The following is a 15,144-nucleotide window of genomic DNA, read 5'->3' on the forward strand; positions in this document are numbered from 1 at the left end:
AAACTAAACTTTTATTGAAGAATAAGTTAAAAGAGGCAAATCAATAATGTATCAAAATAAAGAGCTATCACCAAATAATAATAGAAAGGTGACCCCTCAAGCAAGAGACAAATATATAGCTAGACTAGACCACTCCTATTTTGGGTAAAGAGATGAGAGGCGAGACTCCCTTAGGAGATCACACAATCTCATCCTCAAAAAAGGTGAGAGACACTAAACAGCAGATCCAAATCAGGAGAATGCTGTTTCGAAGAACAATCGATAACCCTCAAAGAAAAAAAGGAAGAGATATAATTTAAATAGAGACCCTACCTGTGTATACTAGGGGATGTTGATGGCAATCCTGTGTGCATCATTGGGATCTCTAGAGCTGCTGCTGCTATCTATCCATTATAGTAAATATTGATATAATCTAATGCTACCGCTGTGCTCAAGAAGGTCATAATGTAAACTAAAGACCAAAACTAATCTAAGCAAGAAATCACTCCAATATGCACCAGGGAATGGTGAGAAAAGCTCCCATCTACCTGAGTGCATCATTAGGGTCTTTGCAATGATTGCCGCTTGTATCTATGTAAATTGATAAACACCAATATCAGGAATCAGAAGCTACTACTATTTTTCAAACTTGTGAATATCAATAATCAAATGAATCTACTCTGCTCAATGTGTTTCCATTGGTAATGGGCCATTTACACGGGACGATTATTGTTCACACGAACAAATTTGAGCGATAATCGCACAGTGTTAATGTACAAAAAAAAATTTAAAAAAAATCAAAAAATCGCTCACTATTCATTATCACTGACTTTCAATCAGCCAAAAAAGTATCGCTGGATCGTGGGCTTCTCGTTCCATATAAATATAGAAGGTGAAGCTCTGAGTGGGAGTCCCGCTTGAGATTAAGTTGGTCAGTGTAAACGTTCTGCACGAGCGCTAACAACTAGAGATGAGCGAGCATACTCGATAAGGCAAACTACTCGAGCGAGTAGTGCCTTATTCAAGTACCTGCCCGCTCGTCTCTAAAGATTCGGGTGCCGGCAGGGGGCGGGGAGCGGCAGGGGAGAGCGGGGAGGAGCGGAGGGGAGATCTCTTTCTCCCTCTCTCCTCCCCGCTCACCGCCGCAACTAACCTGTCACCCGTGCCGGCAGCCACTCAAATAAGGCACTACTCGCTCAGGTAGTTTGCCTTATCGAGTATGCTTGCTCATCTCTACTAACAACCTTAGTGGTGATATCAGCATTCGTGCAGTTGTTTACCTGACTGTCACTGCGTGTAAATGGGCCATAAGAATTCATCAGGAGCCATACAAAACGAGGATAGAAAAAATAAGATAACAAAATAAATAACAGCGCTACCACTTCTGATGGAGAAGTCAGATTAGCTGTATATCACTGCAGGAGGTATACTTTAAATAGCCCCCGAATGATGCTGCCCACATAGGGGGCTAGGCCAAGGCCATTTGCGACCACTTTCCCATCAGTTCAATGTATAAGACTCCTTGTTCCTTGCACTTTATGGGTCGCAGAATGCAAACATACTTTTTTTTTTAAAGCTCCAACATTTAGGAACTAAAAGTTTTACGAATAGAGGAAGTATGCATTTTAGCGTATGGACATAACAGTAGTGTAGTGGCCTGAAGGGTCCTCCAGAATGGTCACATCAACGTTTGTCTTGCAACACCTGTCTATGTGCTTCCCATAGGCATAGAAGGTGCCGTACGTTAGAGAAATCCTGTTTCTCCCCTTTCTAAGCTCAGAGCTTAGTGTTGGCAAATAGATGGTTACATATTGGCTGTTTGTCACATTTCCACTGATTGGTGGGTGAGCCCATGGCAGGAAACCTTGACATGAGTCCCTATGCAGAGTCGGCAGAGAGGGTAAAAAGCATGGGAATAGGGAGAGGAAGTGAAGGATGGGTCAGAGTTAGGAAAACGAGGAGAAGAGTCGGAGGAGGAGTGTGCAGCAAGACATGGTCGGTGAGGAGGAATGTTAGCCGCTCAGTCATGTGAGCAGTATCTTTAACAGAGCCAGCGAGGGTAATGAGGTCCCATTCTGCTCCCATGCCTTTTTCTGCAGTTAGGAGATCCGAGTTGGAAGCCAGCATTCCACAAACAGTGAGTTTAATTACCCGGTGAATTTTAAAGCCAGGATTAGTTCAGCGGCCATCTTTGACTTTCATCCAACACCTGCATCATACACTTCCAGTAAACCCACCAGCTAAACAATACTGAGTAACCTCTAGTAGAAAAGAGAGAGTGTGTTGGAGTATCGTGTTGTGTAAAATCTACTGTTTCAATGTGTTTAATCACTGCATCATTGTTAGCTGAGCAGCAAAGTTCAATTGTATTTTGTTGCACGCTCGCCATAGGGCAAGTACAATTGCTTTAAGCCCTTATAGAATGCAGTCAGCCAAACTATGATATGGAGGAGCAAACTATTCAATGCAGTCTAATATGCAATCGCGCACTCAACCCAGCCCAGACTGGGGAGGCGCGACTGCAATCAAACCTAGCCTGCAAAGTGAACGATACCAAAGAAGACAGCCAAAGATGGGTGTGCCCTACTATACAGGATAGCAACTCTCACTGACAAGTGGGTTGCCCTGTATCTCCCAAGTGGGCCACACTGGCTGACATCTTCAGCTCCCCCAAAATCTCTAGCAGACTACATACAAAAAATACTGATACATACTAATAAATGTGGGTGTTTGTTCTGCATTCTTTTCTGAGTTTACTAATACAAGCTACTGGACTCCCCTCTCGTAATTCTGCCATCATTAGACTTGTGAGTTCAGGTTGAAGTACTGGCATCACCCGTGACAAGACAATTGTTCGTTCCAAACGTATCCTTATACGTTATTTTTGCCATTGTGCAACAGCTGAGCAGAGCCCCGTTATCGCCACTGTTGGGAGGGCTTACAAAGACACCCGTGACAACCACCTTATAATACCCGTGGTCTCACCCACTTTGGCGCGCTCAGCTCAGTTGTTGCAGTGGTACTGACACTAAGAAAGGGCAGTGACAAATCATGGCCCGTTGGCTTTGACAATGCACAGTGTGGTAACAGGGAAGGCAAGTAATACTCACATCATTGAACTCAACATTTCAGCTCCTATGAGCCCACTGGTAGAATTGAGATGAGTATATTCCCTTAGGCTGGGGTCATACGGGATGTATTCCCGGCGGAAATTTCGCAGTTTGGCCACAGTGAAAAACCACAAGATTTCCGCAGGGAAAGTGCGAGTTTTGGAGCGGATTGGCCGCATGCTTTTCCGCTTTTCCGTAACAAAGGCAACTTTGGGCCTCTCAGGCACCAGCGCCTAGATTAAACTGCTGGTTTCTGCCAACCCGTGATGGTCTGCTTCCTGCCAACCCGTGATGGTCTGCTTCCAGTGCTCAAGCATATTTGTTCTATAAGGCTGGGTTGCAGGGTTTTTTTTTTTGCTGAAGGAAAAGTATTAAATCACTTATCGAACTTAAAAGAAAAAAAGCTGCCATTGGGGTATAAAAAAAAGAAACAAACCAGGACTCACCTCTTTTTTTCCCCCCAGCAATACAGTGGCTGCCGCTTTTGTGGTCAACTGACGATCTCCATTTACTGTATATACAGGAAGCCGCAACGTTTCATATTGACGGCTGCAGCGGTCATGTGCCATACTACTTGCATCATGGAGCCAATCGCTGAGTGGCGAGGCCTGAAGTAGGGTATCAGACCACTGTAGAGGGCACATGGTGCAACTTGTAAATAAAAGACCAGAGGGCACCACCAGAGGATCATTAGGACATACAAGAGGTCAGTAAATGTTTCTCTTTAAACATCAATGGCAGCAGTTTTAATTCTTTCAAGGGGGTTATTCCCCCCCCCCCCCCCAAAAAAAAAAACAAAAACAAAAAAAAACAAGGTAGGGCTTAAACTGATCAGCCATAACACCAAAACCACCTGTCAAAATTTCTGCAGGTCCCCCTCATGTCTTCACAACAGCCTTGATCCACTGAGGCATAGACTCCAAGACTTCAGGAGGTGGTCCTATGGTATCTGGCACCCAGAAGTTAGCCACAGATCCTTTAAGTCTTAGAAGTTGTGAGGACAGGGCTTAATTGACCAGACTTGTTTTTCCAGTTAATTCAACAGATGTTTGATTGGACTGAGATCTGAGGAATCTGAAGGCCAAATTAACACAGTGAAGTATTTGTTACGTTCCTAAAGCTATTGCCGAATAATTTTTTGCAGTGTTGCAGGGCGTATTTTCCTGCTGAAAGGGACCATGGCCATTAGTGAATACCAATACCATGAAGGGGTGTAGTTTTTTAGTAATGTTTAGTTAGGCGACACCTGCTAAGTAACATCTATATAAATGCAAGCACACAAGGTTTCCCGGGAGAAAATTGCCAAGAGCATCAACACTCTTGTTTTCTTCCTATAGTGCACACGGGCCGAATGCAGCCCGCCACCTCATTTTATGTAGCCCAGCAGCTGTGCATCAACCAAATAGGCAGTCGACTCCCACAGCTTGCAGCTCTGGTCCGGCGGCGGTGCACAGTCTGATCGCTGACCACTTCCCTTCTGTGTCTGTGTGTGCATTACTGTATGCCACACGGCTAATGAGGGAAAATGCCAGCAGTTACAGGCTCAGGAGCAACTGGACTGGAGCTACAGGCTGGGTGAGTGGAATGTCTGTAGGAATGCTGGCCAGCTAGGTGCCAATTACTACTGAGGCTGATGTGGGGGTCACTATTAAGGTCACTGTTACTACTTGATAAAGGCTTATTATGGGCCGAAACTTAGCCTACCATTTTATGACCATGGAGAATTAAAAAGGTTGCTTTTTTAATATTTACTCTGGTTTATGCTGCCGCTACATCTAATTTCTTCCGGACTGCACGAGCTTGTTTGGCTCTGACCTACTATAGTGGCATGCATCTGCTTTCCACCTCACCCTGAGGAGGTATATCTTGTGAGTGCTGCTGTATACCTTCTCTTTCTCTGTTACTACTGTGGCAGTCACTGTGACCCCAGTAGTAACAGAGACCCCATAATGGCCCAAGTAGTAGCAATGGGGGGGTCACTATTACCAGTGGGGCCACTATCACTACTGGGGTCACCATCACTACTGCAACCACAATGGGAGACCCTGTCCCCTTAATCCTGCGGCACTCAATCAGCATGCAATCTTCAGCAGAGGTGTACCTTTAGATTTCGCAGAGCCACAGCCCATGGACCATGGACCTCCAGTCTCCCTTCAAGTGTCCAGTCACGAAGTGGCAGCATCAAAGGTGTTTGATAAAATAGTAGATCTCTATTGCTCCATGTAAAAAAGGCAACATTTCGACTATCACAGTCTTTATCAAGCCTGGCTTGATAAAGACTATGATAGTCGAAATGTTGCCTTTTTACATGGAGCAATAAATATTTATTGTTTTATCAAACACCTTTGATGCTGCCACTTTATGCGACTGACTGCACAATGGAAGACCCTATCACTACTGGGGCCACTATGTGGGTCACTCTTATTATTGAAGCTACTCTGGTTAGTGGAGTTGCTTACTACTGGGCTCACTGTTACCACTAGGGCCACTATCACTACTGGGGCCACTCATCATTGGAGCCACACTGATTTCTGGGTTACTTTGACTACTGGGTCCACTATGGGAGTCACTTACTACTGGGGCCACTATTATGACTGTGGTCACTATTACTACTATAGTGGTCACTATTACTATACGGTCTTACAATTACAATCGGCCCTTTGAAGGCACCCATAAGGCTGATGTGGCCCTCGGTGAAAATGAGTTTGACGCCCCTGCCATAGTGCCATCTCTTCCACATGTAAGTAAAGCATACACATTTGGCTGTCCACATGATATAAATGAAAATGATATTCATAAGACTAGATCACCCACTTCCACTGCTCTGTGATTTAGTTCTGAGGCTCACATGCCTATTGTAGTCACTGACCACTCTGTGGCTATGCAGCAAACTGTGATACACATTATTCTGACATTATTCTGACACATTTCTATCAGTGAATATCACGTTTTTAGCAATTTTTACTAAAGTAGCTCTTCTGTGAGCTTAAATCAATCAGACAGGCTAGCTTTTGTTCCCAAACAGATTAATGAGCCTTCAATGACCAACATGTTACCGGTTGTCCTTCTTTGGATCATTTTTGGTAGGTACTAACAATATGTTAAGAATACTGCACAAGATCTGGTGTTTTGAAAAACCCTCTGAACCAGTCATTTATCCATAACAAGCTGGCTCTTGTCAAAGTAGTAACATCCCTACAGTTGCTCTTTAATTCTTCCAAACACATCAATTTAAAAGAACTGCTGCGTAATGTATCCCAGCACTTGGCAGGTGCCACTGCAACAAGATAATTACCCGACAGCTGTTTTTATGTTATGGCCCATTGGTGTACACCAAGTTTGTATTCACACCTGGGTTTGGATTAAAAACAAAAGAACTGCATGTATGAAGCCAGTTGAAGTTTCAGATTTAAAAATATGTTTTGTAGTTCTACAGCTTTCATTCCTTAGATCAACAAAAGCTACAGAGCCCTTTTAGAGTCTTGGACTACAAACCTTCATTACATCTCCTTTTCCCTTCCCCTATGTTTTTGCTGATAGAAGCATACATGGTTAGAAGAGTTAGGGAGGAAGCTATCCACACGTTTTTACCAAAATGTTTTTATTGCATAAGATTTTAACAAATATCATTAATAAGATTACATGATTATGTGAACATTATAAAAGAAAAACAAACACTCTGATTATTGCTCTTCTTAAAACTGCAACTCTGATATGCCCGCATCAAAGTTGGTATAACAAAATTACAAATATGTCGAAAACAAGCATTTGATCAGGTTTGGTTAAGAGAAAGAAAAAAAATGCATTACAAAAATCAGGATCTTTTTCTTAAAAGCAACCCTTCCGTCCTGGACAAAGATGGCCGCAACACTCCTCTTACTACGAGACATGCACTGTGCATTAGTATGCATCACAATGTAAGACACAACATGCTGCAATGACTGGCCACAGCTGCTCACATGGAGAACCCTGCCCAATCAAAGTGGCATGTAGTGTCTTAGACTACCAATGCAAACTAATACACAATGTGCACCAGGTAGTCCGATTTGTTTGTCCAAGACCAGTGGGCCACTTAAATATTTTTACTCCTTTTTAAAGATCCATTCCTGGCTTTGGTTAAAAAAAACAACAAAAAAACACAACATCAAAAACTTCTCCAAACTGCCCTGTGCGAACCTGACCTAATAAACGCTGCTCTGCAATACTGCACTACTTACAGTGAAAAAAATTGTATAAATTGGTGTACAGGAATCATTCGACAGATTGTGAAACTTAAGTCAAAAAGTTAGCACAGACCTGCAGCAATAGGAATTTATTTCAGTTCCTTGAATGACTACTTACTGTAGTTTTAGGACAGCTCACCTTTGGGGGAAGTATTTAATGGGCAAATCGTCCATTCCCTTAATTAACCAACAGCAAGCTTTCCATGATCAGTCACCCATGAAACTGACCAATTGGGTTGGCTTGCTGTAGGCAATGTACAATTTTCTTTTGCACACGTTATCATAAAGGTCTCCAAAAGATTGAAGAAAAACGGAGAAGCAGGAAGAGACCTTCTGGAGAAAAAAAAACCCAGAAACAAACAGGACTGAAGAATACCAGGAGTTAATAGAAGAGACTCAAACAGGGGATATCAATTTACTGTATAAAGAAATTGATCAGACACTCCAGCTAAAACACATTTTTTATGCCTGCCCCCCTCACACTCTGGAGGTCTTTGAGTACCCTAGCCACTTTCCTGCAGTGTAGCCCCCTGTCTGATGCTTCTCAGACACCATCTTGAGTAATATCTTACATATCTATCCCATGATGCATCAGCACATTAGCTGATTCTATACCACTTTTGTCTGCTGGGGGAACAGTTTAGTTATCATAACCTTTTATATTCACCTAAATTATCTACAGACAACAAGTATACAGGCAGGAGGATGAGTTGTGATCTCCTCTATTATTGTAAGACAGGAGCTGTGCGTTAATCATCAGTAACTGATGAGTGCCTGTGCCCCCTCTGTAGGCAGTTTCTGTAGTAGATCCATGTAATAGCATCACACAAACTGAGAATTTGACTAGAAAAGGAATAGATAATCCTATAAAAGATCTAATCTGGTAAGAATTGAGATCCCATGACCATCAAAGGAAAAGAGGCAACTAACTAAGGTAACACTAGCTCACCTATACATACACTGGGGAATAGCTACATAATGAATTGTGGTCCTAGTCCCACCCCCCCCCCCCCTCCCTGGACCTCAGCCTACTTTTTATTTGTGAGGGCACTAGAAGGCATGGATCAGTGGGATCAAATAGTGGTCACGAATCAAAAAACATACTTCAAATGCAATTATATGCAGGTGAAGAACAGCTGAACGTGGTTTCAAGGGAAGGTCAACTACACAGGACATGTTTTGTGAGTATTCTACACACAGTTGGTGTAAAAGTGTGACCATTTTCCCCAAGTATGAAGACTTTTGAATCAGGTCGAGCTCACATTGGCCAGCATGCTGCATGTGTATCCCACGAGTGCGCAAGAAGTACGCAATGACATGCGTACTTGCTGCATTCCGCCAATCGCTATGCACCATCTTGGCATGTATATGTTCCAAAAAAGAACCTTCCATGATTTTTTTTTCTTCCCACGTGGCACAAATGAAAGTCAATTGGGAGATTGGTACCATGTATCACACACAGAAAACCTCAGCGTACAATATGCAGCATCATACGCTTGTGTGGGACAGCTCTTATTCTATATATGATCATATAATATACAAAAAAAAGGAAAAGCCTTGAAATGAAACTATAACACAATACATTTTCCATTTCCACCAATGTTTTATATAAATTCTACAGTTGGTTGGTAAGAAACAATGACTGGCCAAAAGTGAGCAGCCTTCTGTTATTAAGATGCAGAGACCTTGTATTCCTCACTCTCCGCCACCAACGATTGCCAACAGCAAAACCCATGTGGATATATGCAGCACAGGAGGCCATAAAGTGCTGTTCTTTGGGATAGTCAACGGAGGACCTCAATGTCAATACAGTATTACTGCTGCGGAGTCCATGATCGCTTGGGAATTCTGGTTGTAGCACAAATAGTGGTATAAAAGGCACTTTATATTGCAGTCCAGAAGCAGAACATCGATGAAAAAAAAAAAAGTTATGACACCAGTTTTAGGGCAGCTATATTGTATGAAGATTCTAAGCAATACACAGCATGTTTGTTTTATGTGTGGGAGATCCATGACAAAAGAAGGTTACTGCCCTCCAACTGCTTGGTTGTTTGCAGGCAGCAAACCAAGTCATGAGTATAGTATAACCATTGTTTCCTGGTTAAGACGGTGCGTTCAGACTCATTATAGGACTGTTAAATGGATATCAGCTTGTATTTGCCAAGTCTTCACTTCATCAAAAGGTCTGCTCTAATAGTAAAAGTTATGGAATAGAAAAATGTGCATTAACAAGAAGCTGCACCAGAAGTTAGCCATGTAGGAAGAGCTGAATTTTCGTTATTATACAATCATTTTATTTTTAACCTTTTTCTGCAATATTTAAATTATGAAGCATGTTTAGTAACTACTGAGCAATAGCTGCAAATCTTACTGCAAAATCCAAACAGAACGAACCGACGTACTCCAGCAACCGAAACAATAGGCGATACAGACAAATACTGGAGCGTCAAGAGCCGTTACAGGTACACAAAATTATTGTGCAGTCCACAAGCGTGTTATCGGGCATTGCCCCATAGGCTTATATGGATTCCTGAAATGGAGTACACATGGGTGCAAATAAATGGCGCCCCTCGGGAAGGTTATAGGTCACTGTTGCAGTCACGGCACAGAATGTCCTCATTATCTGGAATAAATCCTTTCCCTACCAGGGAACACGAGCAACGGGAGCAGTTAAAGCAGCTGTGATGCCAGTGCTTGTCTTCAAAGGAGACATACTTACCTCCGCCAAAGCCTAAAGGAAAGCAAACAAAGCATTAGAAAAAAGACAAAGAAAACCTTGTAAATTGTTGCACTTTAACATTTTAATCCAGGTAACATGAACTTGTGCTTTTAGTTTGTGCATCTAGTGGATGTTCATAGGAATAGGAGTACTTGGAGGTAATTTATGTAAGGGGCACTTGAGTTAAAGGGAACCTGTCACAGGTTCCCTTTAACCCCTTAAGGACCAGGCTATATTGTACCTAAAAGGACACTTTTTAGGGATTTTACCCGTGTGGTAGTTTTTACTGCTTTATTTTTTTCCTAGAGTTACCGAAATTTTTGTTGCTGAGTTTTTCTCCCCTGTGATATATAGGGCTATTTTTTAAAATATTTTTCACCGACTTTTCCCCCGTTTTTTTAGTTTTATTGGGTGTAAAATGCTTAAAAAAAAACAACCCAAAAAAACCATTTACACTTTGTTTTTTCAATTCGTATATTTACTAATGGGTTGCTTATCTCGTTTTGGACGTTTTGTTATTAGGTATGGATTCGGATTACAGAGCGCATACGGCAACTGTTTTAGTTAACGTCGGCTTTGGGTCATTTTCTTTAATGTATAATTTTTATTTTATTCTGTAAATGTTTTTAACCTATTTTTGCAAGTTTTTTTTTTACCATCCATGTCCCCCGTGATGTCATACAAGACCTCTGGGGGTAATTCACATGGTAGTGATCAGGGTCTGCTGTAACAAGGGGCACTCGGCGGTCACGTGATAGCTGGGTTGCGTAGTGGAAGAAACACTTCCACTGCTACGCCATACATAGCGCTCATTGACTGCTATATACCCTAGGAAAGGAGAAGGCAGAAGCGGTTAAAAACAGCTTCTCCCTTTTCCTCTGGGTTCTCAGCTGCTACTAACAGTTGAGTATCCGACCTGCTCCTGCTTGATTGCAGAAGAGGCTTTAATCCCACGCCATATTTTTGGGGATTTAAGCCAATGACCAAGCGCCATATATTTACAGCGCTTGGTCCATAAGGGTTTAAGGACTCTATACACAGCAAAGCAAAGTAGTGAATTGAAAAGGCAAATAGAGGGATGTGACGTCAGATTTGTGACTTGATTTGTTGCACAATTGGGTGGAGGCAGAGAAGCACCAGGTCAGCAAGTCAAAAAAATTTTAGGAGGAAAAAAAAAATATATAAAAAATATATAGGTCTTTAGATCCGTGTCCTAGGTGATAATAGAACTCAACAACCTTTTGGTCAGCAAATTCGCACAGTGAATATTCTTCTGATTCTACTGCCCTTCGTGCCACTTTCTTTAAGGGTTTGCATATACAACACAATAAAGGCTCAATAAATGCACATGAGCAAACAGATCAAGTTCAGCATATACTGACAGACTATGGAAGGAAAAAAATTTGGAATTTCAATAAAATTACTCACAAATTCATTTTTTACATACCCGTGATAGGTTTAGTGCATCCAAAGCATTTCTTGGCATATAAATTTCCAAAACACTTGATACAATAAGGCTTCTCATCCTGCGAGGTAAACTGTTGGCCAGCCAGCTGGGTCTTACACCCAGTACAGACAAAACATTCCTTGTGCCATGGCTCATCCCGGTAGGTTACACCACCTTTGGTCAGGGACTGCAATGTAATACGATTGTGTTAGGGATTCGTAAAACCAGAGATGGGTTATCAGGACTGGATATTCAGTACAACACTAGTGGCAAGTCTATGCTCAGGCCACATTCCTTTACCTTTTTGCAATGTGTACAGCGAGGGGCAAACTTGCTCTCATAACATGGAATGCAATAATGGGCCTGATTATCTGGAATGAATGAGCGCGATCCGATTGGCTGCTTACAGTTATTGCATATGAAACAATGCTCATGCCACGTCTGTCCATTGTATTCCAATTTGCGTGACCCTACAGAAAAAAAAACAAAAAACAAACACACAACATGAAGTTTCAGGATTACACATATCCATACATAAATAATACACAGAACTACAGTATGGGAGCCATTTACTAAGCATAGCACATTCCCAAACCAACACTAGAACTAAGCAAGTCAAAGTTACAAATTTGACCACATTGTTAGCGATTACAAAGTATTCAATTTTGGATGTGTCAATGGGATAAAGCGGAAAATGCAAAAACAGCACCTGCCAGAGTCATCAAATGAAAGATTTTCAAACTGTAGGTGAATTTCTAAGCACAGTGAAAAAAACTAATAAACTGTACTAAAATGTCAAAATGCTTGTATTGTAAAATACATCAAAATAGCACAGAGCGAGGAACTATAAAAGGAAACTACTAACGTTTTGTTTTTTTTAAGCTCAGACTTATTATTTGCTCTTCTGTAAACACGAGGCAGGGGAGCATAGTTATCCGTTTTCTAGGAAAAGTCCACATAGGCTTAAAGTATTTTAAATATTTATAGCTTGAAGAAGCCTTTAATCCTATTACTGCTGTGTCAAGAAGACTTCAGCTCAAAGCCAAGGCTCAAACCGAAGAGTGCAGCATCTAATCTCAAAGAACGTAACAGTCAGAAAAGAGCAAACTCGCACCAAAATTTGAAAGAGATCACAACCCAGCATGTACTCTAATCCCCAAAATAAATAATGTAATCTGACAGGTTTTACACTGGCTAAAGCTGACCATAGATATCGGAAAGTCGTCTCAACTACAATTAATATGTATGGGTGGATTGACTGAACCTGCCTTTTTGGGAAGGGGTGGTGGGGAGTATAGAAGTCGCCGCTAGGCATGCTTGAAACAAAAGCTTGAGGTGCTGCAAATGCGGAGATGTCTGGGGATTACCTGGCAGCCCCCAGACATGTTCTACTGTCAAATCCTGCTGCAGTGAATGAGATCTGCCGATAGTAGTGTAAGGTACATGACCAGCATAACACCGTGCTTTTACATATTGTGGATTAGCAAGTATGACAACATTATGATTAGAGATGAGCGAGTATACTTGCTTAAGCATTGCCCTTAGCGAGTACCTGCCCGCTCGAGACAAAAGGTTCGGGTGCCGGCGCGGGGGGAGAGGCGAGTAGCGGCAGTCAGCAGGAGGGAGCTGGAGAGAGATATCTCCGATCCAGTCCGCCCCGCTCTCCCCCGCAGCTTCCTGTCCACCGCCGCCACCCGAACCTTTTGTCTCGAGCGGGCAGGTACTCGCTAAGGGCAATGCTCGCTCGAGCAATTGCCTTTAGCGAGTATACTCGCTCATTTCTAATTATGATCAAACCTATACACTCATCCTGGAAATAAGGTAAGCAGATACTTTGCCTTTGAATATATCCTAAGCAACATCAGCATATTACAGCAATGGTTTCTGTGGTTACATTGTTACAATTTCACAAACATACTTTGGATATTGAAATGAAAGGCTCCCCCTAACGTTTCTTCCTCATTTCATTTAGCATATAGAGAGGGGAGAGTTGTGGTGCCACATACTTCATTTTAATCAATCGGAATATTTTTCCTACATTAATTTGTTGAGAGGGGTTACCCTTTAAATTAAAGGCAATTTTTAACCTACATTTTCCATCATTTTAGAATTCCCTATTTGGATTTGGGCAGCATATATTCAATTCATCAGTAGCTAGACTGAATCATAAAGTAGTTGGAGCATGTCATAAGAGAACATCCGGGCACACTTGACGACAATTTGGCTTACACACTACAAATGTAACATATGCCAAGGATTCCCGAACATTGATTTATTTGCTTTTCCTGTAAATTTCCCTGAGTTCCTTTATGGATTATATGCAAGATAGATGCCAAGTAGTTTTTCAGCCCCTTCACAATAAAGTAGTGTCGATCAATGTAGTAAAAGACACTAAAGATTGGAATAGAAACCCAGTCTCTTGCATGCATGTAAAAAGGCACTGTAGTTTAGGCTAGGCACACAAGGTCGTGCTTCTAGGCTGTGTTCTATCAATGTAACATACTAAAGCCACCCCCACCCACCCCCCACAAAAAAACCAAACAAAAAAAAATAAAAAAAAGACAGACATGTTACGAGAATTGATTGTAAATGCAACCTTCAGACGTTTTATGTGCCAGTTCGGGTAAAAATTAGGAAAAAAAGGGGGCAGAAAATGTAAAAAGTGATACAAAACATCTTCTATCCCTACTTTAATTCAATGTGGAACCTCTAACCCCTTCCTGACATCTACTGTACATATGCGGCAGAAGTCTGGGGGAATGTATGGAACAGATTCAGGACCTCAGAATGCACTCCATATGCAGCGGGTACTGGCTCTTACACAACTTTCACAGCTGGGATTGGAGATCATTTGCATCCTGGCCCTTTAACCTAACAGGCGCCAACAGCATCTGAGCTGTTAGAGGGAGGAGGTTCCCATCACACGATCATATACTCATTATGGAGTTTAATTTTTAGTAGGAAAACAAAACTAAAGACTTAGACAAGAGTACTGAGCCAATGAATAAAGATAACATATCATTTCTGCTAAGACACAATGGCAGAACTGCCTTTTTCCTTCTTTCAATTCCAAGCCACAAATATTTTTTTCTAAGGTTCTTAATATAGGATATAGAATAGTTCAATAAAAAGGAAAATTCAACTTTAACAAAAAAAAAAGAAGCCCTCAGGACGACTATATCTATGCAGAAAAAGAAAAGGTTAAGGCCCTTGGAAAGGGTTAATAATGAGATCCTCTTTGCCTGTGTGGCGAGGGTCAACCAGGGCAGGAGGACAACTTTTATTTTTATTACTGTCAGTCTTCATATAATCTCTAGAATTTCTCCTGTCCCGGCTGACCCTCACCACACAGGCAAAGAGGATCTCATTATTAACCCATTTGGGACTCACAAATTGCCTGTAGGTTTTAAACACCAGCTGAACTGATGTAGGGGTTATCCCCGAAATGTGTCTTCAAATGCTGATCACGCATTTTATTCAATAGAAGAAGTTTTCCACACCTTTGGTCTCTTCCTACATGCCTTAATCTGCAGTGTTGCGCCTCCTTCACTGCCAGCTTTTAGTCCTATTCTCTTATTCCCTGTAAAAGGACCTTAACATGTAAGGTCCTGTGCATCGCGAAATATCAGTCAGGTTATAATGCATATATGCAGGTCTGTTTTGCCT

General features: G+C 41.8%; 1 protein-coding gene across 1 annotated transcript in view; it reads right to left on the reverse strand.

Moving 5' to 3' along the window:
• Positions 1-8,307: 8,307 nt before the first annotated feature.
• The window catches only part of FHL3 (four and a half LIM domains 3), a 42,436-nt gene continuing 35,599 nt past the window's right edge, over positions 8,308-15,144 (reverse strand). Inside the window, exons 4-6 of the mRNA XM_066574825.1 lie at positions 11,779-11,948; positions 11,479-11,665; positions 8,308-10,043 (exon numbers count right to left, since the gene is read on the reverse strand). Coding sequence (XP_066430922.1) covers positions 9,892-10,043; positions 11,479-11,665; positions 11,779-11,948 — 509 coding nt within the window. The 3' untranslated portion in view covers positions 8,308-9,891. The remainder of the gene's footprint in view (positions 10,044-11,478; positions 11,666-11,778; positions 11,949-15,144) is intronic.

Source organism: Eleutherodactylus coqui, chromosome 1 (assembly GCF_035609145.1).
Source record: "Eleutherodactylus coqui strain aEleCoq1 chromosome 1, aEleCoq1.hap1, whole genome shotgun sequence".
In the NCBI taxonomy this organism is placed as follows: domain Eukaryota; kingdom Metazoa; phylum Chordata; class Amphibia; order Anura; family Eleutherodactylidae; genus Eleutherodactylus; species Eleutherodactylus coqui.